The sequence below is a fragment of the Pristiophorus japonicus genome, chromosome 18 (assembly GCF_044704955.1).
Source record: "Pristiophorus japonicus isolate sPriJap1 chromosome 18, sPriJap1.hap1, whole genome shotgun sequence".
NCBI classification, from domain to species: domain Eukaryota; kingdom Metazoa; phylum Chordata; class Chondrichthyes; family Pristiophoridae; genus Pristiophorus; species Pristiophorus japonicus.
This window is the reverse complement of record NC_091994.1, coordinates 88,451,246-88,477,716: the sequence shown is the minus strand read 5'-3', so window position 1 is coordinate 88,477,716 and position 26,471 is coordinate 88,451,246. Positions and strand designations below refer to the sequence as shown.

At 43.4% G+C, this 26,471-nt stretch overlaps 1 protein-coding gene across 1 annotated transcript; it reads left to right on the top strand.

The window, feature by feature from the left end:
- Positions 1-6,989: 6,989 nt before the first annotated feature.
- On the top strand, positions 6,990-21,070 carry hspb7 (heat shock protein family, member 7 (cardiovascular)). The gene is made up of 4 exons (XM_070860282.1): positions 6,990-7,321; positions 9,789-9,922; positions 17,976-18,188; positions 20,610-21,070. Exons 1-3 carry the CDS (start codon positions 7,123-7,125, stop codon positions 18,159-18,161), a joined length of 519 nt encoding a protein of 172 aa, XP_070716383.1. The 5' UTR covers positions 6,990-7,122; the 3' UTR covers positions 18,162-18,188; positions 20,610-21,070.
- The last annotated feature ends 5,401 nt before the right edge of the window (positions 21,071-26,471 follow it).

The following is a 26,471-nucleotide window of genomic DNA, read 5'->3' as shown; positions in this document are numbered from 1 at the left end:
TATCCTCAGGGGTCAAGGTTGTTTACAGAATATGAGGGACACTGTGCTCGGAGGCACATAGCACCTCACTGAAGTGTAACTTAATGCCTGGAATGAAAGAAGGATAATTAATGATTAAACTATTTAAAATGCAAATTAAATAGAAATATTCACTGCATTGTGCTGCTGGCCTGATCACACTTTGAGAGAATTTTCACATTTACATCAAATACAGCATTTCTCAAGGTCCATCCACATGACTTACCTCGATGTGGACCGGGGGGCGAGGGTGGGGGAAGAGAGGAGGCGGTGGTGTTGGAGAGGGATGCGTAATAAATAGCACGTGTGAAAGACATGAATATCCAGTCCAAATCATTACACTATTGCATAGTGGGTATAAGACGCTCAGACTGTTTACAGGAATGACTAGCACCATTGTATCTGAGAGAATAGATAAGACACTAAGCTTTTAACAGGGGAAAAAGGCTGCCCAAGCAACTCCTTTATTGTGTAATTTTGTGACTTTGTTTAATATTTTAACACACAAAATAATTTTATATTGAATGTGAATCTGCTACAACAATTATGGGAGCTCAATATATAGACACATCAAAGCAGGAGCAGAGATCAGTTCCTCCATTACACCAAGAATGACACAGATCTTGTGCACTTCCATCAGAGTAACAGTACAATCAGCCATCTCAATAGATTAAAGAAAAGACTTACATTTATATAGTGGCCATTCCTGACCGCTGGACATCTCAAACTGCTTTATAGCCAATGAAGTATGTTTTGGAGTGTAGTCACTGTTGTAATGTGGGAAATGCGGCAGCCAATTTGCGCAGAGCAAGCTCCCACAAACAGCAATGTGATAATGACCAGATAATCTGTTTTTGTTATGTTGATTGAGGGATAAATATTGGCCAGGGGATAACTCCCCGGCTCTTCTTTGAAATAATGCCATGGGATCTTTTACGTCCACTTGAGAGAGCAGATGGAGCCTTGGTTTAACACCTCCTACAAAAGATGGCACCTCCAACATTGCAGCACTTTCTCAGCACTGCACTAGAGTGTCAGCCTAGATTTATATGCTTAAGTCCCTGGAGTGGGACTTGAACCCACAACCTTCTGACTCAGAGGCGAGGGTACTGCCCACTGAGCCACAGCTGGCAGATTGAAAGAGCTTTCTTTGAGTGACTCACATTCCAATCATTGTCAAAAGTACATTTTACATTTCTTGTATCTATACTCCTCTCTATCATTTGGGGGTAGAAAAAGTCCAGGCTATGAAGGCACCTAGCAAGAGCGGCACCAAGGGTCTATATTATACTTTGACAATAAGGTAACTTTTCTTGTTTTTTTTAATCCTTATAATACTCGACAAATTTGTTTAACCGTAAGTTTCAGTATTTCTTGTTTCTATAATCGTACCAAGCATTAAGGTGCTTAAAATATAGAGGATTAGAAATGTTATGTCTTTAGATGACCTGATAATGACTCCACGAGGCAAAGTATTGCACTTGAATTGTAGTGACCTTAGTCCGTTTAATATAACTCCAGAGTGAGGATACCACATGGTGGACTCCCTTTTATACCTGGGTACCTGTGGTGTACACGTGACCCCTGGCCCTCCACCAGTTGCAACCTCTGGTGGTGCCAGCATAGTGTATACAGTGCGAACCTTGTTGATGGTACCTCCAGTAAACAAGTCTCCATCTTATGCAACTATACAGTGACTACACAGAGAGTATATCTATGGTATAACATATATCACTGTTCCCCAAGTCTTTTGTGCCAATACCTTTGCACTATGTGCTCTGGCTTGGCTCTCCCCAGACTTAAGTGCCAATAGCCCTTGCACCTTGGCTGTGCTTTGGCTTGGCTCTCTCCCTGTCAACCCCCAAGTCCTTATTGCCACAACGTTGGGTAGTGGTTACCAGTTGGGATGGTTCGAAGATGCAGTGGGACTTCAGTGGGCTCTGGGTGTGATCCATGTGTGTGTCCATGGCTACATACATCCATTTTCCCCCCCACATGTAAATCATGCCGGTGGCTCATCACATTCATATACATTCAAGTCCAGAAAAGGAAATTTGCATTTACATCATTGCATTTGTGGTACTGTTGTGAGACAAGTATAGTTGACTGGTGAGATACATTGCTGGTACATCTTTGGGATCAGTGCTGGGGTCAGCACCGGTGCGTGAGGACAAGCTAGTTCCAGAGCTGTTGGATGGTGTCCAGGCTGCCTGGTGGTGGCGGGTTGCCTGGTGCTGGCAGTGAGAACCCGGTTGGCTGGAATTACCCGCAGTCGGGACCTTTGCCGTTGCTCCTAGCGTCGGGCAGGTTCGCAGATGCCTGTGACTTCCCTGTCCTCTCCTTGCGCCCCGGGTCGCTGCTGCTCCCAGAGGAGTAGTTGTCTAGCAGTGCACAGGGAACTGCTCCCTCGCTTGCCTGGGCGTTATTTGGTTTGGAATCCTGGCTGGTCCCGGTCCCAATTGGGAGAACCGCCGCGGGTGACCCCTCGCTCTCGGGCGTAGCCTTGGCGGTGATTGGGTGTGGGGGCTGGACCTTAGCGCAGTTTGCTCTTTCAGGCTCGTGGCGGTTGGTGCCATCGGGTGCCTGAGAGGTGAAGCTGATCAAGGGCAGGGTATCGATACCGGTGCCGTTGCCCTCCTGAGATCACTTGCTCTGCAGCTCGTCTATTTTAGCTGCTTGTGGCCACACTCCATGGTGCATCATCCTGGTCCCAGGGGCGCAGGCTACAGCATCGGGTAGCCCGCTGGACTTGATGGGTGTTTGCCCGCTACATAATCAGAATACAGTTGAAATCCTACATCGCACGTTTCATTGCTTATTGTAGATAAATTGTAGCTCCGATCGCAATTGCCCGACTTTTCGTTGCTTATTACATATATAAAACTCTGATCATTAATTATAAGCTTTACATTTAACTCACAGTTGCTGTTACATTGATTGAGAACTGTCCCTTTAAGTGTGGTGGATTGCTGACCTCCTTTAAGAGAGCCTTGCTATCTTTACCCCAATCCTCTTCTTCACTTGGTACCACGTATTGCTCCATCAGCGCTGCACCTCGTGGTCTGGCCGCCACCATCTTTTCCTTCAGCGCTTCATTCACCTCATGGTTTGGGCGCCATCTTTCTTCCATCCACGATGTCGGCTGCTGTGATTCTCTTCTCCCCGGGTTCTGCCACCGAAGCTGGGAAGTCGCCTTTGGATCCGATTTCCTTCCTCCGGAGTCCTGCCACTGGAGCCTGGAAGGTGCGTTCAGGTCGTCTCAGCTGGATCATCTCTGCGTAGTCGTGCTGAGCGGTCTGTGCCTCGGGTGCTGTGCTGGTCTGCTCTCTAGTGCCGGATCTAACCTCAGGTGGGGGATTGCTTTGCCTCTGAGCACAGGGGACGTCGATCGCTGGAGGGATGAAATCTTCCCGGCTCCAATGGATCTTCTTCATCCACCTTCTTCTGAGTAGCGTTGGTCCATCACCTACAATGATCCATAGTGGTAACTTGTGTACCGCCCCATCATGGAGTACCTTAACATTCGCACTACCAACGACTGGGATAAGTTCATTGGTGTGGGTGAACAGCTTTGCTTGAACCGGGACCAACTTGGGTCGTTCAATTTGATTGTCCCATAGCCTCTCAAAGGCTTCTTGATTCATTACTGACTGACTCGCCCCTGTGTCCACCTCCATGAAGACTGGAGCGCCGTTTATCTTAACTTCCATTCTCAACGGGGAACATTCTGTGGTGCAGGTAAATATTCTGTACACCTCATCGTGGGGCTGAGCTGCCTCTCTGACCACCTCTTCATAATCAGTGTTGGATTCGTGGCCCTCTGCAGACTCTTCATCAACATGGTCAGTCCTATTTCTTTTACACATTCGCTGGAGGTGACCCTTTGTGCTGCACCCTTTGCACACATAGTTCTTAAACGGCACTGGTGAGCCTGGTGATTTCCTCCGCAACGCCAGCATGGTGCTAACCGATTAGCCCCCCTCGGCGGACTCAGAGTTAAGAGACTTAGGGGCCTGTTCTCTCTCCCCTGAAGAGATTCACATTCTACAGTCCAGCCTCTAAAAGGCTGTGTACAGTACTTGCCGGGTTTGAGTCCTGAGGATGAGTCAGCCACCTAGAGTCGCAGGTCGATTCATGAATGCCTGGTTCATGGTGATGGCCTTCTGCAGTGTGACTGTGGTATCTGCAGATAGTAGCCTGTGAAGAAGGCCCTCGTGGCTGATTCCGATGACAAAGATATCCCGCAGCGCTTCGGTAATCACACGGTGCCGCCAGCCTCCTGAGGTCTGCAGCATATTTCGCAATTTCCTGGCCTTCGGGCCGTCGGTGAATGTAAAACCGGTGTCTGGCTGTGAGGATGCTTTCTTTGGGCTTAAGTTGTTCTTGGATCAGCATTGCAAGCTCCTCGTACGTCTTGGTCATTGTCTTCGCTGGTGCCAGCAAGTCCCCGACGAGGCCACAGACGGTGGGCCCACAATTGGTGAGCAGGATAGCTCTGCGCATGGCCGGACCATCGCCTGTCAGGTCGTTTGCCGTGAAGAAATGGTCGAGCCTCTCACAAAGGCGTCCCAATCATTCCCATCGACAAACTGCTGCAACGTACCAAAGTTAGCCATTTTCGCGTGAAAGTCCGTAATCTCGTCGCCAATTGTTATGTCTTTAGATGCTCTGATAATAACTCCACGAGGCAAAGTATTGCACTTGAACTGTAGTGACCTTAGTCCATTTAATATAACTCCAGAGTGAGGATACCACATGGTGGACTCCCTTTTATACCTGGGTACCTGTGGTGTACAGGTGACCCCTGGGCCTCCACCAGTTGCACCCTCTGGTGGTGCCAGCATAGTGTTTACAGTGTGAAACTTGTTGATGGTACCTCCGGTAAACAAGTCTCCATCTTATGCAACTATACAGTGACTACACAGAAAATATATCTATGCTATGCACATATAACAAGAAAAACAATATTGGGCTAGAAATTCATTGGCTTGGTGCCACCCGTTAGCGCCCGAGGAGGGCGCTACAGTCCCCTAAGCACCTACCGCCCGAGCGCTAAGACAGCCTGCCACGAACTTCATTGCTGGTTTAGCGGCGGCACTCTCATTTAGCGCTGCACTCTCTAGTGCCACCCATTTGGTGACGCCACGCATGTGCAATGCCCCCTTAGCACCACATTCATCAACTTGACTGCTTTCGCCTGCTGTAGCGCCTGACGCTACTCCCGACAGGGAAAGCAGATGCTGCAAAGAGGATCCCGGGGCGATATCTGAAGGACTGACCAGGTAAGTGTTCAGATTGCACTTTATTTACAGTTACTTACCTTTCTGACCTCGAGAAGACTGTTGCTAACGTTCCTTCCATTTCCTTGCAGTTTTTGCCTGGTCCACCTCACCTCTTTAGGCGCTAGGTTGCCAGTATTCTAGTGCTTCAACTTCAGTAGCACTCCCGCACTACTGCCCTAGTGCCCTAAGAGGACACTCCAGTTAGCGCTCCACCCCCCTCTTGGGGCACTAAAAATTAATATTCTGGTTGGAGACGGTAAACATCACCTGGGGCTAAAGTTAGCGACCAGGCGATGTCACTGCCTCAAACCGGGCTATACTAAAAGGGTTTGAATCTTAATGCTTCCAGGCAGTATTATTGTGTTCAGCCTTTTCTGAAAGCTCAGTATCATCACTGGTGGAAAGTCAGGGTTACTGCAATATGTTTGAACACGGATATTATTCAAAATTACAAATGCATAAAAAAATTTCATCAATTGAAGTCAATGGAAAAGAAAATCGGGCAGTGTAAAACAGGCTGCCGATTCACAACCGCCTGCTTTGCGCTACCGCCCAAGACAAATTTCATGCCCAATATCTGGGTCCCTATTCTGTGTGCTCTCCAGCAGGCTGGTTCAACAACTTTGATGGAATGGCTAGCCAGCAGCGAATAATAACATTCGTTTCAGCACTTTAACTTTGGCATCCACTGGTCACCGTCTTCTCATATCTTGACTGCCTCTTCTTACCCTGGTTCTACGAAGCCGATAAAGCCTCGTTGGATCATCTACTTCTCTTGAGGAAGAAGTAAAACTCAGACTGACCGTACAGTCACCACACCCTGAGGTCTAATAAAGTCTTGTCCTAAAAAGAAGCTTCCCCTCCTCACAGCAAGTAGAGTATTTATGTATAGAATGATCGTATGGGAGGCTATTTGATCGATCAAGTCTGCCTATCTTTCAAAGAGCAATCCAGTCAGTCCCACTCCCTCACTCTTTCCCCATATCCCTGCAATTTTTTCTCCTTCAAGTATTTATCCAATTCCCTTTTGAAGGCCACTCATGAATCTGTATCCCCCATCCTATCAAGCAGTGCATTCCAAATCTTAACCATTCGTTGCGTAAAAACCCGAAGATCCAAGTTCAAATTTGACTTCTGAATGATATCACGTTCACACTCCGTGTTCTACTGCTTTAAATGCGAACTCATTTGAAATGATAAGGCTTTTGACAATGTATTGCACAGATTGTGAAACATCCATGACAGAATGTAACCAGAGATTTTTCATTCAGCTCTGTTTTGTACGAACCGTTTAAATGAGTTGCAACTTTCCTAGCAACTTTATTGACTGAATGCACAGCAATTTATATTCAAAAGGTCTCGGCAGACTTTCTCGAATCTTCACTATTTGTCCCAATCAGACACTCAGTCTAAATAAAGAATTTTCCAGTTTTGGGACAGCAGAGCTGCAGCTTTAACAAGAATTGCAATGCAAGGAGTCAAATTGCTTTTTTAGGTTCTCCATTGAGCTGGGCTGGAATGCTTGCTATGAGGACACATTCCTGGATCACTCCGTTTGTTTAGAGGACTCTGGCGACCTTTCATCTGTTAGGATTTTCACAACTGCATGCCTGATGTGGCCAGAGCTAAAATTAACATCAAGTTTTGACATCGGCAGTCAGGCGAGTCGGCAGGAGTCTGTATAAAAGCACAGTAGAATACCATCGGAGCACAAAAGCTGATTCGGTCTTCGGAAGCTTATCCAGTATTACCTGACCGTTGAGGGTTGCTAGAAAGGAGCCGCTTAATTTGATATTTGAGATTTAAAGTTTATCTGCCTTCCATGAGTGTAAAATCCTCTACTGCTTTCAGATCTGAGCGTTGCTTTCATCAGAACACCTCTTCCTCCTCCTCTTCCTCGGGCCCAAGCTTGGATCAGTGCATGGATAAAACAAGGGGTCTCTTTGGGGACGAGTTTGAGAAGTCCTCAATCCTCCATGGAAGCTTCTTGAGGCCCCGAAATGAGCAACTGGGATTTTCAGGCAAGTGAGATCTGTCCAGAGCAATAAATGCACACTGTTACCAACATCAAATGCGCTGAAGAATTGAAGTGCTGTCCTAGTTTTATTTAAATTGATATTGGTATTTAAAAGTTGAAGTTGAATCTTACATCTCCTGAAAAAATGCACACAGAAAAAAGATCTAATTTCATAAAAATAGAAAATAATGATCAATAAATCGCAAAAAAGTGGAGTGATTGTATCCTAGAGGATACCGAGGACTCCCATGGGATTATAGCCGAGCAAAAACTTAAAATCTTTGAAAAAAGGTAAATATACAATTAAGGCAGATAAAATTAAATGAAGGTTTCTTGCAAGATTCAAATTGATCAAATTCATACTTTGGAATGAGTGTCGCTGTACATTGGCTTATTTTGGAAATGTGTGTGTTTGTCAGAAGATGTATGGTTATAATTACCCAAATTAATTTTAGGGAACAAATTAAAACACCTAAACATGATTATGCAAAATAAGAAAACATTCTATGGATGTTAACTGTATACTAACCTAGGAGAAGGAAGCTAACTAAAGTACAAGATTAGTCTAAGACTGGAGCATGAACCAGTGGGTCTCGTACTGGAGTAGCAGGTTGAGAGAGGACAGAAAAAAAACACATGGTGAAAACTGAGCATGAGGCGATAATCAATGCTACTTTACAACTGTCCTGATTTAATTTGGGCATGCCGATTGTGTGAGTGAATTTCAATCCCGCCTTGCCGTCTCAACCTCAGAGTGGCATTCCAAATTTGCCAAGTTTAAAACCGTTGGTCCTAGACTTATTTTTGGAGTTACCAGTGTTGAGGGATAAAGCAAGTCTGAAATGTGCTTAATTTGGGTTTTAAAAAACTTTTTCAGTTGGAGGGAACACTTTACTGTATTTTGATGCCATATGGACTTAAACTATGTACTTACTATATAACGCAGTAAGATATAAATCCTGCTGATTGTCAAAGGTAAAAAATACAAATTAACCTGTAAACTACTCCCTTAATCTGTATTTGTGGAAACCATAATAATGCATCAAACTCCTTAGAATCACATGATAGTACAAAATCTGAAAATCTCATGGTTATTTAAATAATTATGACACTTTGCACAGTAAAATAAAGTCTCCCTGGTTTTTAATCTTTGTCCCTGATGATTAAGGCCTGTGACCCTGATTTTCAAGTTTGCAGATTACGTGATATGTAATGAATGATCCAGTAAGGATTGAGAAATCTAATATACACAGAACCCCAAGAGCACCTAAAAGCCTTTCGTGCGCAGACGTCCACATAGAAAAGCTAGAAAGGTATTGGAATGAAATAAGTACGACAGAAAAAAAGAAAAAGTAAAGTGCGATATTTTTTAAAAGGGAGTATCCCTTGGGGTTCAGTGGGTAAGTTCACCATGTAATGGAACAATCACACAGACCAGATATGTCCCAGCTTCAATCTCTGGCTTGTGCTGTTAGCCAATCTCAATACGGATGGTGGTCGGGGTATTACAGTGAGCCTCAGGATCATCACGTTGAGGGACTGGAGGGCAATTTCTGTTCCTGATCTCGTTCCTGTGAACCTACTGAAAGAGTATGTGTGTGGATGTCAGTTAAGGGTCAGCTGCGATAAGCCTCGTGATTCAGTATCACACTAACACTCATTGCTTAGGCTTACACATAAAGTATGGCCACCTTGGTGAGACACTGGAGGACTGCCAGCATCTATGGAACCATACTTAACAGCCTTCAGAAAAGGGTGGCTAAGAGGATTTTTTTTTTAATTGGAAGAGAAACACTAAGAAAGAGATAAATGAGTAACTGGGAGTCAAAAAAGAATCAAGCAATAAAGGATCTTCATTACAAAGAAAACAAATCAAATGGCACTCAAATAACCAAGCTTCATTATAGACTAGCTCTACTCTACTTTGTTTAATTTTGCTATGTTTATGGATGCAAATTTTTGGATTATAGTTTGTTTATCTCCATCTTGTCTCTGCAGTAGTCTATATCCGTTGTGGTATAGCAAGCTCCATTGAAGGCTTCTGAATTCAATTTGGATAACTCATATTCCAAATGCATCTTCCTACTCATTTGCTACTATGTATTGCTGCTTCATCAGTCTGAAAAGCATGTGTTACCCATAACCTGCCTGCAGATGGAATATTAATGGGATGGAAAGGTCACATTGCTGATTTCAAATTAAAAGTGTGTGGGCATGATAATGACTCATGCTTTTTAACATATTGCTAACAAATACCAAATTGTTAGCTTGGTCTATCATTGCACTTATACAGAATTGACTCCAGTGCTAATTCCCAGTAACTAAACATCTACATAGTGATTTTCCCCTCTGTGACCTGCACACCCCACTATAATGGACAGAGTCCAACTCATCCAACAACATGCACCGTCCATTTCACCCAAATACAAGCATAGCTGATGGTTTTGCACAATATATTTTACCCAAAATAGGCCGCCCAGGAAACATGGGGAACGAAAAGACTCTGGGAGACAATTACCAATTCACAGTAGATGTGAACGACTTCTCACCTGAAGATATTATTGTTACCACCTCCAACAACCAGATTGAAGTCCATGCTGAGAAGGTAAGGCATCATTATCAAGCTCTTGATCGCTGTCATACTATGATATATTCACAGAGCACAGCACACACTGCTCCTAACATGGCAGGCAGCTCTCTCTCGGAAGCCTCCAGAAATCTGCCTGGTTCTGTTTAATGATTAACTCTGCAATTGCAGTACACAATACGTCCACATCCACAGTGTGGAGCTACAAACATTACAAGCTTACAGACATTACACTTCTCCCTCCTTAATGAAGAAGTTATTATAACAAACATCATACACAACTTTCATGTTTATACATAACACAGGATATAAACTTATTTTTTTTCCCCTATTTACAAATTTAACTTTACCACTTATTTTTTGTTTCGAAGAGGATACCTTCGCTCTCGAACAGAACCTTCCAAACCTGGTGTCGAATCTAAACTCATTCGAGGCTCATCCTGAGGAACATTTTCCTCCACGGAATTTCCTTGATTTTCATTTGAACTCACTCTAACTTCAGGCTCTCTGTTTTCCTGACTCGGACTCAGACTTTCATTCTGATTCTCTCCTGGATTTGTTTCCAGTACATTGGATTTAGGATTTGCTACTGGTGTATCAAAACTATCTGATGAGTCAGAAATAATTGAATCATTCCCACCTTCAACTCCTTCCATGTCTGTAGGTAAAATATGATCAATATGAACAAACCTAACCTGTCCATTATCAAACATCTTTACCAAATATGTGCGAGGACCACATATCTTCACCACTCTTCCTGGTAACCACTTTAGCCATTTATGGTGATGGTTCTTCACTCTCACCTTCTGGTTTAATTTCACACTTCTCTCTTTTACTCTACCTCTATCATGATTCTCTTTCTGTCTTAATTGTGTCTCTTCTACGGACTGTGCCAAATTTGGTTTTAACAACGAGAATCTGGTTCGTGGCTGTCATTTGAGAAACAACTCTGCTGGTGTCCTACCAGTAGTTGTATGAGGAATATTTCGATATGTAATCAAAAAATTCGCCAACTTGTGATCCAATGACAACTGTCGTTTCCTTGGATTTGGATCTAACATTTGTTTTATGAGGGCATGTTTTACAATTTGTAAAGTGAGCTCTGCTGCACCATTCGAAGCAGGATGATATAGTGGAACCTTGGTATGTTTCACACCATTTTTGCTCGTGAATTGTGCAAATTCTTCTGAACGAAATTGTGGTCCATTATCCGAAACAATTTCAATCACAATGAACAATTATTGTCCTTCTAACTCAGCAAAATCAATATGTAGCCTTTGCCACACCCTGGAAGGCCATTTCCATGGCTGTAATGGTACTGGTGGTGGTTGCTTGCTTACCGATTGACATGTCGTACACTGATTCATGATGTACTCTATATCTTTATCAAGACCTGGCCACCATAAATAACTGCGTGCAAAACTCTTGGTCAAGAACATTCCCAGGTGCTGGTCATGGAGGTCTCCTAATAATTTGGACCTGAATTTATTTGGTATAACCACTCTTGCACCCCACATGATACAATCTTTATCGACTGATAATTCATTCCTATGAATGAAGAATGAATGTGTATCTTTGTCTGTTACCTGCTTTGGCGATCCATTTGCAATATACTCATACACCTTTGACATCATTGGGTCACGTTTGGTTGCTCTACCAATCTCTTCAGCTGTGACTGGCAGTTCATCAATGTATGAAAAATAAAACACTTCTTCCCTATTGGGTGTAACTTGCGATGGGGAAGGCAATCTAGACATTGCATCAGCATTACTGTGATCAGCTGATCGTCTGTATTCATTATCATATGTATCTGCTGACAAAATCAAAGCCCATCTCTGCATTCGGGCTGCAGCTAATGTTGGAACTGGGGACTTTGGATGGAGGATTGCTGTTAGGGGCTTATGGTCCATAACGATGGTAAACTTCTGACCATACAAGTATTTGTGAAACTTTTTGACCCCAAAAATTACTGCCAAAGCTTCCCTTTCAATTTGCGCATAATTACTCTCACTGGCACTGAGAGTGCGTGAAGCAAAAGCAATTGGTCTCTCCTCGCCACTACGTGATACATGAGAGATCACTGCCCCAATTCCATATGGAGAGGCATCACATGCTAGTTTAATCTTCTTAGATATCTCATAGTGAACTAACATGGTGCTCTCTACCAAATTTGCTTTTACACTCCTTGAATACTGTATCGCATTCTTTTGACCACTTCCAATGGACCTGTTTTTTCAAAAGTTCATTCAGTGAATGTAATACTGTAGCCAAATTTGGTAGGAACTTCCCATACTAGTTCAAAAGACCCAAGAATGAACGAAGTTCAGTGACATTCCTGGGAGTGGGTGCATTTCTAATTGCATCCAGTTTTTCCATGGTTGGATGTAAACCATCTTTGTCTACTCTGTACCCTAAGTACTCCACTGAGTTTTTAAATAACTCACACTTACGAGCAGACACTCGTACTCTGTGCTTCTCTAGCCGTTTGAGGACTTCATTCAATATGTTATTATGAATTTGACTATTTGGTGCTGAAATTAGTATGTCATCCAAATAACATACTACCCCTTCAATACCTTGCAAAATCTGGTTCATCACCCCTTGGAATATGGCAGGGGCAGAAGACACTCCAAACGGTAGCCTATTAAATTGATATAGGCCTAGATGAGTATTTATAGTCAAACATGACTTGGACTCCTCATCTAGTTCAAGCTGTAAGTAGGCATTCGTAAGATCCAGTTTTGAGAAGATCTGACCACCTGTCAGTGTTGTGAACAAATCTTCTATATTCGGCAATGTAGTGGGGACATTATCCTCTAGAACCTGGTTTACGGTTACTTTATAATCACCACACAATCTTACCTTACCATCGGACTTAGGTACAACAACAATGGGTGTAGCCCAATTACAGTGATCTATCTTACAAATAATGTTCTCAGTCTCTAGTCTTTTGAGTTCTTACTCAACTTTCTCCTTGAGTGCATATGGTACAGAACGTGGCTTGTAGTAAACTGATCTAGCGTCCTTCTGTACCCTGACACTCGCCTTGAAGCCTTGGATCGGACTGCCCATTTCGCAGAACACCTTCGGATACTTCTTGATAACCTTATCCGTTGATGAAAATCTCGCTTCCACACAGAAAGTCTTACTCCAATTCAGCTTCAGTGAGCTCAACCAATTTCTTCCTAGTAAGGCAGACTTGTCTCCTTTCACTACCAGTAGAGGCAAATTCTGAAATTGATCTTTATATTTAACTGGTACGGTGATGCGACCTACCACAGGAATTTTCTCTTCCGAGTAGCCTCGCAGCTCTATCTTGGATTTCTTCAGTTGAAAATCACACAATTTGTCGCGGTATGGTGACTCCAGTACTACACTCACGGATGCACCTGTGTCAATTTCCATTGGTATCTTGAATCCCGCAACATCTACGTGGATTTTGATGCTTTCCGAATCGCTGTCCGTTAACCTCGTGCTCCTGATGACGTGTAACTCTAACATCTTCTAGTCCTGTTGTTGTTCTTCCATGTTATGTAGTCTCTTGGGATTTCTACTCATAGCTTTGAACGCTGGACTCATAGCTTTGAAAGCTGGTTTACCCTTCAGTTGGCATGCCTTCGCAAGATGCCCAGTCTTCCTGCAGAAGAAACACTCTGCCTTCACGTATGGACAACTTTGAGCAATGTGTTGTCCCAGGCACCTATAGCACGACTTCGACGCTCTGTTAGAATTTCCAGTTTCTGAGACTTTGGGCCCCCAACATCTTTTACTTTGAATCTGCAGGTGATTTACCTCAGTTGACTGATGACCGTAATCATTATTTAATTCTCGGGAATATTGTTCGGCCATGCCCATCGATCTCGCTGTCTGACAAGCAATCTCAAAAGTCAAGTCATCCATCGTCAATAACTTCCTTCTGATCACAACATTTTTCACCCCACAAACAAAACGATCCCATAATGCTCGGTTTTGAAAGTTTCCAAAATTACAGTGCATCGATAGCTTTTTTAATGCTACGATGTAATCACTGATACTTTCATCAGTTTTTTGATTCCGAATCCCGAAATGATAGCTTTCAGCAATTTCTAACGGTTTGGAGTTATAATGCTGCTCCAGCTTCGTTAAAATCTCTTTAAGCGTTGTGTGCTTTGGCTCGTCAGGCACAAGCAGATTTACAAGTGTGTAATACAATGCCGGACCTGTCTCCGATAAAGAAGATCGCTCTCTTACGTTCCAACACAGCCCAGTTCTGGACTGCATTGTCTGGAACTTCGATTATATTATTTGCAGTGAAATTCATTTCTAGCCGATCCACATACGCTTTAAAACATTCCCGGTCGTGTCTATAGTCCCCCAAATGTCCCATTACACCTGCCATTTTATTCTCTAGCTGTTCACACCGTGTGCTGTATTTTACCTCGGATTTTGTAGCTTTTTTCCAAAGACAGAAACGTCCAAAGTCTCTCTGTCGGCTGGCTGAATCCTTCACCAACAAAATTTAAGCTTTAAATCATCCGAAAAATCCCATCTCGCCGCCAAATATGATATATTCACAGTGCACAGCACACACAGCTCCTAACATGGCAGGCAGCTCTCTCTCGGAAGCCTCCAGAAATCTGCCTGGTTCTGTTTAATGATTAACTCTGCAATTGCAGTACACAATACGTCCACATCCACAGTGTGGAGCTACAAACATTACAAGCTTACAGACATTACACATACCTAAAATTAAAAGCTGAAGAGAGAAAATCCTCATGAGTTTCAGTTGGGTCAATTGTACATACCTTCAGGATATATATATTGCTGTACTATTGGTTCTTCCAGTCACTGTATTTGATACATCCAAAGACTTTCACTTTAACAACTCCTGTACACCTTATTCTATCATACAACATGCATAATGCTCAAAGAGGACCAACTCTCAAACATACATTCCACAACTTTCACAGCCTACCGTACAGCCCAACAGCTGTAAACCACCATAACTCTGTCCTCTGGTCACAAGGCGGTTTTGTCCTCTGTTCAGAGGAGATCGCTGCAAGCTTGTCATCATTGTGAAATACCACCAGTGACATTTACAGTGCCCACGGAGGTGTGTGGGAGGCCTGACCCATCCACCTCCATGGCACGAACCTGGTATTGCAGTACTTCCAGGAACGGTGCAGTGGCTCTCGGCCTTTTGGCTAAGAGCATTGGCGCAGAGTGATCCTCGATGTGTGCAAGGTGACCTCTGGCGTTTGTGATTTGACAAAGAATTGGAAAGATTGGCTACGAATTAAAAAAAAAATTTTTTTTTTACAGTGCCCAGTGGTACATGACATGGTGAAAGTATGAGGGCAGAGTATTACCTCCACTTCCCACCCTCACGCCACCCGGCAATGAACTCTGAATCATGTTGGTTTTTTTAATGATCTTCCTCAAATCTTTAATTCAATATCGACTTTTTCTTTTACATACTGGGCTTAATGAAAAACAGATGAGCTGTATTTCATCACTTCTAAAAAGAATTCTGGCTCTCAGCACACCAGCCATTTAAAAAAGGCCCAAACTAAAACCATGCTCAATCTCAACTGCTTATCACAGCAACATACACTCTGAGATCAGGCTCAGTATTGGGAATTCATTCTAAGAATTGCACATTCCAAGTGGATTTGAAGCCATTTTAACTGAAATAGGGGTTTCCAAAATATTCATAGAACCATAGAATGATACAGCATAGGAGGCCATTTGTGCCATCTGCCTGTGTTGGCTCTTTGAAAGAGCTACCAATTATTCCCACTCTCCTGCCCTTTTCCACATAGCCCTACAAAGTTTTCCCCTTCAAGTATTTATCCAATTTCCTTTTGAAAGTTACTATTTAATCTTCTTCCACCACTCTTTCCAGCAGTGCATTCCAAATCAGAATACAAATGTTGCCCACTCTTTGGAATCAAATATTTCCTTCATCAAAATATGTTTCGGTGAACTTTTGTCAGCTTAACATTTTACACAAAAAGGGGCAGAAAATGTTGGCGCCCATCAGCATCTTTTTAGCCTGGCAGTGACCCCGCCTGCCCAGCGACCTGTGTCTTCTTCTCAGGCCTGGCTCAGCTCACGATGATTCACCGCCTCTGCCGCAAATCCCAGCCAGATACCGGTCAGGAACTGCTGAAAAGAAGTGTGCAGGAAAGGTGTCTGCTGGCAGGTGGGTCTGCGAGGTACAGCAATAACGGACCCGGATTTTGGAGGGGGGAATCGCCGCAATCTATCGTTTTGTGAGCGCAACGAGCGGCCTAGCTGCCGGAGTCGAGCCTGCTCCCAAGAGTCTAACTGTCGTGTGTGAGCATTCCCGCCCAAATGCTCCTCTTCCGGTCAGCTGTCATGGGAGCATCTTCCTTCCACACCTTGGCCACTCTATAGCATGGGAGCAACTACTGGCAAGGCCATTTGTTGCCATGGGCTATGCCTCCTTTTCCCCTCAGTCTAAATCCTGGAATTGTCCCAGTGATTCTCCCAAACATGGTTGTGCCTCCTTAAGAAGATGTATATTGTCTCACTTAAAGCCTCTCCATTTTGTACCAGCCCTCCAGTTTTGCACTCATGATACAAAGTAATGCAAGTCTGCTTACATCATAACAACAACTTGTATTTCTATAGCGCTTCTCATTTGCAGAAAGAGGTCAAACATTTAGCAATCTTTGTAAAGGATTTCCTCCTAAGATATGTTTTAAATTTATTTTTCACGAATTTAATTTTTTTTCCTACTTTCCTGGATTTTTCTTTGAAATAATATTCTTGCTTTACCTTACCTGCACAGTTTAATATTCTATTCACCTCAATGAGGTCTCTCTCTCTCCCGAATCTCCACCTTTATAAGAGCATCAGCAGTTTAAGAAACTGAATCATAGTTCCTCAATCTTTATTTCAAACTTGAAAATAAACTAAACTCATGATGTCTTTTAATAACTAAATGTCCTGCTACCCCTTCCTGGTGTGGCTTACATATGATTCTAGTTCCAATGTAGTTGTCTCTTAATACTATCTGATGTGGGCTAGCAAGCCACTCGTTTGTAAAAAAAAATTGCTAGAAGAATGCCTATCATATTTTAATAATTTGTTCTTGGGATACGAGCAGCATTGGCAAGGCAGTATTCATTGTGCATCCCTAGTTGCTCTGAGGACATTAAAATTCAACCACAAAGCATGGAGCAGGAGTCACATGAACCTCAGAACAGTTCTGCCACTCCCTGTAAGACATTAGTGAAATAGCTGGATACTTCAATAATCCAGCAGCATTCACTGGTGCTAGCCCACATTACTAGATTTATTAAAATCAATTTCCAACTTGCCATAGTGGGAATATGAACTGGGCTACTGGTCTAATCCTATAACCATTAGGCTACTGTACCCACTGTGTAAGGCAACTAGGAACAGTCAATAAATACACCCTTACCAGTGTCAGTGACATCCCAAGAACAAATTAAACACTTAAGGGTAAATGTTCTGCTTGCACACAACTGGCGCAAAGCACTATCTGCCAAAATCACATATTGAGAGTGTTCAGCCCACAATTTTCTACCTGTTCATTTTAATAGACAGAAAATCATGGGCTACTACAGGTGATTTTCCAAAATGTGCTGCTGGTGGATGAGGCTCTGTGCCCAGAGTGCACAAAAAGAAAATTCACCCTTTAACACGTTCAGTCCTAGAATCACCCTCCTTGGTCTTCCCTGGATCTCCAACATACCAGCGTCCTATAAAGGTGGGGTGAACAAATCACATTATTCATTGCATTTGGCCCGAGAAACATTTCTCTAATTTAACGCAAAAACAATTAAAATGTTAAAGGCTCTCATGTCTTTAGTGTGACACCATTAAGTAGCATTGAAAATTTCTTCAAAATTGACAGCTCTTGTGCTCCCAACAAGAGAAGTGCTGCTCATTACCACCACTGTCAATATACATGCCCTTGTGGCAGTACAGCACAATTTCAGGTGAAAGTCTGTCCAAATGTGGGAGTAGGTCCGGAGTTTCCAAATGCTCAAATATCTATAACTTGTACACATATAAAGCAAATGTCTTTCATTTTCAGCTTGCTGCAGATGGAACTGTAATGAACACATTCACACACAAATGTCAGCTACCAGATGATGTGGACCCCACCTCTGTGACATCCTCCTTAGGCGATGATGGTACGCTGACCATTAAAGCGAAGAGGCACCCAGCCAAGCACACCGAGCATGTGCAACAGACTTTCAGAACTGAGATTAAGATCTGAGCAGGGAGAGATGAGAGCTACTTCATGGTAATGTGGGGTGGTGCCAGTAGTAGTGTATCAGTAATGCAGAATGCAGCATGTGCTGATGTTTGTTTAACACTGCACCCCACCGATGTACCATTGTAAAATATCATCTCAACTCTTGTAAGCATGGAAACAATGAGCAAAGCCTGTGCAATAAGATATTTAACACCTTCTATCACATTTAGTAATTCCATTTATATTATGTATCCATTACTAATCTACGACTCACACTACAGTGGCAGACCTGTTTGAATGCTTACCTGTTCCATAATGACTGCTTCATTATATGGAGACGATAATGGCGATAATGAATGCTTTGAGTGTGTGAAAGGTCTTGTACTGTAAGGTATAAAGATCAGTAATGTTGGTAGCATAGCTTACCAGTTGACCCCTCCTAGGTTTAATTTTCCTGTATCTGTGTTTTGTATATAGATTTGCATCATTACACTTATTTTGTTATTTAACAAAAGATTAATTTCTGTTATTTAGACAAGTGTAAAAGAGAGTGTATGTTGTTAGTAGTATTATAGAGAAATGGTTCCAGAACATAAGGATATAATGCACTTCATGAATAGGAAAAGGCCATTATGCCCTAACAGTCCTGTCCCTTTTTCATAGATGAAAATAAAAATTTGATAATATGCCCAAAAATCAATGTGTGACCCTCCACTTAAGTCATGATGCTGCCATCTTACCACAAGACTGCAGTTCTACCGATAGTGTAACTGCAGGGTGCTCCTCCGATGTAGTAAATGCTTAGAAATCTTCAATAAAATAATTTAATCATCAGACCAAAAAATATACCTGGTAGGAGTGTGAAATGATAACTGTGGCCACAGGTGGTGGTGGGGAGTTGGCAGGGGGTCGGAGGTAGTGCCTTTATTCAGACAACTAAACTGAGCGGCTGTGTCTGAACCGTCCCTTTAATCATTGTTGTTACTGTGTCCAGATAAGCCTACAAGTTCTCAGCTCTTATTGCTGATTTTTTACTTCAAAAGCAATTTACAATAAAAATGGCTTTTGTTCATCTCTCACAATGGCAAAGTTAACTCTTTATAAAGTACTTATTGCAATCTATACATCCACAATCTTTTGATAAAATAAGAAGTTACGGATGAGAAAAAACCGTGAAAGCTCATCCTATTACAGTCTTGGTCATGCCTCTGAGTCAGACGGGCACGGGTTCAAGCCCCACTCCACCAACTTACCATAGTGGGAATTGAATCGAGGCCCTGTCTTTCCTCCCAGGTGGACTTAAAAGATCCTATCTGAAGGAGAGCAAGGGAGCTCTCCTGGTGTTGTGGCCTACATATATTCCTCAATCACCACCACTATCAAAACAAATTATCTGGTCATAGCTGTTGTGGGATTTGGTGTGTGCAAATTAGCTGCTACATTTCCCTACATTACACCGTGACTACACTTCAAAAAATAAATACTTCATTGGCTTTGAAGTGTTTTTGATGTCCTGAGGCCATGATAGGTGCTATATAAATGCAAGTTTGTTCTTTCTTTCTCTAGTTCCCTAACTTTTCCATTATAGCAGCCATTTTGAATAATCCAATGCTTCTGCCCTAATACCTGGCAGATTATTATAAACATTTATTACTTTTTAAGTACAGAAGTTCTTCATAAATGTATTTTTCATTCATTTAAATTATGTCCTCTGGACTTACATTCTTGGCTTATTTCAAAATAGTATTCCACATTTATCTTGTCTATACCATTTAACAAATATACCTTGATGAGGGTCCCATTAACCATCTTTCTTCTACACCATAAAACTTGAATTTCATTCATTTTCCTCATAGACCACATCCTTTATACTCATCAAGATTTATTACTTGATATAGTTTCCTGGGTGCCAGCTGCTCTTCAGCACCTCACTCTAAATATTGACACATATTGTATTAAGATCAACAGAGACCATTCTGTATAATAGCACTGAGCATTTTCTTATACCACAGCACCAGGCATTCTTCTGATTCAAGCTAATTACTTAGAGGAATTCCAATTATCCTTGTTAAGAATGCATGGAGTTGTCATGGGTTCTCTTGAAAGTACACAATGAAGTTACAGGGCTTAGAGGCTTTCTGTGGGTTTATATCTGAGGCATTCATCACCAGTGGGAGTTCCTTCACCACAAGGACTGCAGCGGTTCAGGAAGGTGGCTCACCACCACCTTCTTAAGGGCAATTAGGGATGGGCAATAAATGCTGGCCTTGCCAGCGACGCCCACATCCCAGAACGAATGCCAAAAAAGTCAAGGCTCTTGAGGGTTCAAAATTACTCCTCCCACACACACAATTTGATCAAGCAAGATGATACAACTGTGCTGCAGTTTCACATCACGTTATGCTAATCAGCATAATCATTAGTGCAAATGGTGCTGTCCTCTGTAAAAACATCTTTGGTCTCTTTCAGGATCTGAACAAGGTGTTGTAAAGGAAGCAATCATCAATCCAGTGCTGACACTTAGTTTCCCGCTGCTGAAGTTCTTGTTCTGCACATTTAGCAATCTCAGTCATTGTAGCAGATGGCCACTTCTGTTAGACTCGACAGTACAAGAGAGGATAACTATACATATGTTTGTCAGATAGAACAGTATTGATGTATCATGGATATTACAGGATATTTGAGATTTATTTTGAGTATATGTGCGCTTGAATCCACATACAATACAGAACATGCCATTTTGGAAAAGAAATTCTGGAAAATTCTTGATTTTTACCCCATTTTAATGTTTTCTTCACTTATAGTCAGCACAAGTATTGATGTCACCATTACATAAATAAATGTTGTTTCTTCCTTCCTATTGTATCTAACAGATTCTGCTGTACTTGTATTTTAATGAATAAATATACTCCTTTCTGATTTCATGGCAATTGAGTCTCGACTGTTCTGGAAGATATGTTATGCATAGCAGCATGTTTTCATGAAACTATGATTACCACATGCACTGACCTTCATTGCTTCACAATAGTGAGCTTTCATGGTATTTAGGAAGATATCCAAAATGGGGCCATACCCTGATGAGTATTGTCTCATGTCATTGAATGCTACGTGCTCCTATGCATCTACTCTGAAGCAGTTACAAGGAGGTGAAGCAGTCAGGGCGGGAGGGGTTCAGTCTCAAGCATAGCACACGAAGGATACACAGCAAAATGCAGGTACTACTTAGTCCTGACAGTGCAATGCTGAGGGAGTGCTGCACTGTCGGAGGTGCCGTCTTTCAGATAAGAAGTTGAACTGAGGCCCTCTCTGGTGGATGTAAAAAATCCCATGGCACTATTTCAAAGAAAAGCAGGGGAGTTATTCCCAGTGTCCTGGAACAATATTTATCCCTCAATCAACATAACAATAAAAGTTCAGTTTATCTGGTCATTATCGCAATGCTGTTTGTGGGAGCTTGCTGTGCGCAAATTGGCTGCCGCATTTCCCACATTACAACAGTGACTACACTCCAAAAGTACTTAATTGGCTGTAAAGCACTTTGAGACGTCCGGCGGTCGTGAAAGGTGCAATATAAATGCAAGTTTTTTCTTTCTTTTATCTTCCTGTGCCAGCGTCCTGCATGTACCAAGTGATGAGAATTACTGGGTACCATCACATGATCTCAAAATGTTCATCGTCTTCCCAACACTTACACATTATTCTAGCTCTGTATTTTTATATTGCTTGCTATCAAGCTCCTACTCTTCTACACATCCTTGTATCTTCCCTTCGGTTCATTCCTGTTTCATACACTCCTCTCCAAAAAGTGGGTTATTGGCTTAGAGATACCTTTCCCTCATAGCTTCATGGAAATTGCTACAATTCCTATGATTGCTTGTTTTTGTACTGATTCTGTGCTGAGCAGGAGGTGGGTGGGGTGGTTTGACCCATCCACCTCCATGGAGGTGTGTGGGGGGCCTGACCCATCCACCTCCATGGCACGAACCTGGTATTGCAGTACTTCCAGGAACGGTGCAGTGGCTCTAGGCCTTTTGGCTAAGAGCATTGGTGCAGAGTGATCCTTTATGTGTGCAAGGTGACCTCTGGCGTTTGGAATCTGACAAGATGATCTGACAAAAAAAATTGGAAAGATTGGCAACGAGTAAAAAAATAAATAAAAAAATTCTGTGCTGAGCAGGAGCTGTGGCTTAGATAAAAGAGGGCCTCTTTTCAAACAATGCTCCCACTCCCTGGCAAGGCTTGCAGTTGCTTATCTATTTAAAGCTGTATTTCTATTTAAGGCTGTCCTTTGCGATCTAACACTTTTATGGGCAGCCTGAGAAGCCAACGTAATGGAGGTGTAGGCTAGACCATGTATAGCACTCTCACCAGACTCCACATGGAGAAAGTCCATTCCTCATCCCTGAGTCAGCCCCAGCAGAAACACAGATAACATCATATCCTGTCTGAGCCTATTACTAATAGCACTGGAACATTATGTGCCTGAACACTGAAGCCAGAGCTTAAAACCTTCATCTGAGGCCACTTGAAAGCTGCTGGAGAAGTGAGCTAGTTTCTGGCTGGATATGGCCCTCCAATTGCACTTTCACCCTCACTGACCCTTCCAACAGTGCTCACACAAACAGATAATTCAGTCCTCATTCCACCAGTAAACAATGAGACCATTTCAGCAAAGCAAATCAACGACTGGCAGAGTGAACCCCCCATCTCCCCCCCACCCTTGGCTCAATGGGTAAAGGCACTGCCACATGTGGTGATGAAGTAAGCTGTATAGACCTGCAACTCCCAGCTTAGATTCTATATGTCTCTGCTCAGATCGCTGATATCACCCAGGATAGCAGCTATAGAGCTCTAATTAACCACGGACCTACATCAAGAAACACCAACGAGCTTTTGTTCACTATCACTGTGATGCCCTTCATGGTAAAATAGCTTCCCAATACTGACTGTCTGGGCTTAAATGTAAAGAGTGAACATTTGGGTGAGGCACCGGAGCCAACTGCAGCGGCCTAGGAAGCAGCTGCAATCCATCTGCTGATCAGAAGTCATTTCCTCTAACTTCTCATTAAGGTCAGTCACTGCCGACGCTCAGGAATCAGCACTTTCAGAAAGGAGGGGAGAAAATCAGGGAGAAGAAATACCGGTCAGAACAACAAACGGCCTGTGCTGGTGTAGTAACACCTAACATTGAATTTGTTACATTGATATCTGTCACTGTAAGGGAAATAGTGTTCCAAGTCATTCTGATCCTTCAGTGTCAACTGGGATCATATACAGCCTCTGTTGAGTAAGGTACTGAATATCTCTACCTACCCCGAAGATGCTCCACTTTCTCTGCCTACCCTGATAACTCCTTCACACTCTCCAAGTGCAGTAAGTACTTCAGCGTCCCAGGAAGCAACTGAAATCCATCTTCTATACTGGAGTTAGTTATTCAGACTTCTCATACGATGCCACACCTTCAGAATTGCTTAGTCACCTGGTGTCCAGACTCCTGTCATTTTGTTCTAACACCCCAGAGGAAGCGTTAATTGATTTGAATGTTAGTGTGGAATTTAATTTGTTCTGAAAAGACTGTGAAATCATTACAAAGTGTTGTAATGCTGTGTGAGAGGCATTCCCCCCCTCCCCCCCACCCCCATTTATGTGGGTAGGAAGGCTGTTGATATCTGGAACAAGTAGAAAACAGTGGAATAGACAGAAACAAATGTATTATTGTACATGTTAGGCTGTTGGCAACATGACCATTCTCAGCCAGACATGGAAAGGCCAAAGGACATTTTACACTTGTCAAGGACAGAGCTGTTTGTTCCAATTTTGGGTCGGAGTGGCAACGATGCTGGGGGTTGGGGGTGGCAATCGGGTCCTTTGATGTAGGGTTGGCAGGTGCACGCCTGCTCCTGGCTCCACATTCAGGGTAAGTTAATTACCTTCTTTGTTGCAGGTGGTTCCAAGGGCTGGTTTACTTGAGCTCAGCCCTTAAAGGCATTGCTGCTTCGGGGCAAACCAATGTTGGCGAGGGGACCTCCAGCAGGCGACAGGCCCCTTATTTGCATATTCAAAGGGCATAACGTCTGCTTCAGACGTGGGTAAAGGACGCCTCTCGTTTGTGCTTACCCAATACGGTAGGCGACGTGCTCACGGCCGGAAATGTGCAGGCGCTTCCTGCCCACCATTTTGGGGCCTTAGTAGGCCACATCACGCCTGAAAAACAGGTGCTATGTGGCCCAATTTCTAGGCCGCAAGGTTGGATTTTCCTCCTCTCTATCACCTGATTTTGGATGATGTAGGAACAGATGAGAGAGCAAAATGAGCAAGCAAGCCATTCTGGCAGCATCCACGGTCACTGCTACTTCATCGATTTACCTCCAGCAGTGACCACGGATGCAGGGTGGGTCTATTCAAATGACCTACTAATAAATGCATTATCTGGTGTACTTTGCACCATTAAAATGGCATAGAAACACAGAATGTCAGGAACGGTGTTGCATTCCAGCATTCAGCATTGTTAAGGAGCTGGAGGGGGTTATGAATTTTAAATGAGCCCGAGCCGAGTGCAGTTGAATGTCGGGTGATTGATTGCTGCTCAGTCAGTGGACAATTTAAGATTTGTCAAAATGTTGCTGCCTGTTACTGTGGGTGCCCAAGGCCAACAGCAACAACACCTCCTTCCCACCAGAGATACATTCCTCTGCAGAGCATGAAATACCAGCAGGAACCCGCCCAACATTATTTAAGTTGGCTGAGACAGGAAAAATAAAAGCAGGATCAGCTGCAGGAACTATGGGCAGGTGCAACATCTGCTTTAGCACAGTTCTGGCAGGATTACTGCTGCAGAGGAAAATCTCAGCCAAATTCTGCATGTAAAGAAAAGAACAAATGTGAGGTATGCAACAGGACACGCCTGTTCGTACAAACTGAACAGCTGGAACTGTCTAACTGAAAAATATTTTTGTTTCAAGAATGTTATTCCTTTCCACACAGGATTCAGCTGCACGGTTCGTTCTTTCTTTTGTTCTTTTTTTTCCTCCAATTTTTTTCCCAAAGAGACAACTCGCAAACCCAAAGGTTCCGAGGCCAATTGTTGCACCTCCACTGCTGCCTAAAGTAAGGTCACTCAACTCAGGACAGACCAGGGACTCGGGTGACCAACTTTGGTTGGAGCTGTTCCTGGCGGTTCGGTCACATGACATTCGGTCACATGACATATTAGTTCCTTTAACATTGTACAACGGAAACGAACAGCCTACCTATAAATGTCCATTATACTGCTGGTCATTAGAAGTTGTCTGCTGGCCAGCAGAAGCAACCGCAATCAGGTGAGAAGTTTACATTTTTTAAATTTCAAACCCGACTCTCACCCGCTACGAACCCGCCCACTTCCGGTTTTAACAGAGATGGAACAGGGGGCAGGTGACCAATACCCCCTCAGAAGGCGGGTCAGTCAATGACAGGTTTTAAGGAAGCTGAGTTCCACCATTTTAACAAGCTTTTTATTTTTAACTAATTTCCTGCAGGTTTCCCTGGCCTCGGGAGAACCGGCAGGTAAAAGGACCCATAAGGTAAGTGCCTTTACAGTGCTACTTGTTGGGCCTGGAGGAGCAGGAGTGTTTCCTCCTAGTTCGACAAGCTAACCTGTAAACCCTGCGCCCCCCTGCAATCTGTCCGTTCCTCCCACCGTGATCTCGCCCCCCCCGACCACCATCTCATCACCGCTCCCCCTGACCATAAGCTTCACTCCCCCCCACCACCATTTCGCTCATTCCGACCAGCACCTCGCCCTCCTGACCACCATCTCCCCCCTCCCCGACCACCATTTTGCTCCCCTCGGCCACCATTCGGCCCCCTGACCACCATCTCACTGCCTCAACCACAATCTTGCTCCCCGACAACCATTTCACCCCCCAATCACACTCAACTGCCCGTGATCTCACCCCCCAGATCTCATCCCCCCCCTGAACGCTCCCTCCCCGACCACTCCCAACCACGATCTTGTCCTGCCATCCTACCTGCTCCTCCGCTACCTCCTTCAGCAGCAGGCTTTCCTGTCCGACAACAGGAACTTGTCAATCAGGTTGGCTGGTTTCCCGTTCATAACTCCTTTCCCCCTCCCCACTCCCTGTAAATATCGAGGCCAAAATCTCTCCGGGCCTCGGCATGAGAGTTTTTTGCTTGCCCCAATCCTGCTCGACTTAAAATCACGGCCTACATTTCAATTCATGGATTAATAGAATGATTTAACAATGAAAAACAGTAATGATATAATAAAACATTACCAATTTGTGCACATGTTGACAGCATAGAGAATTCCAAAATGATGAATACGATTCC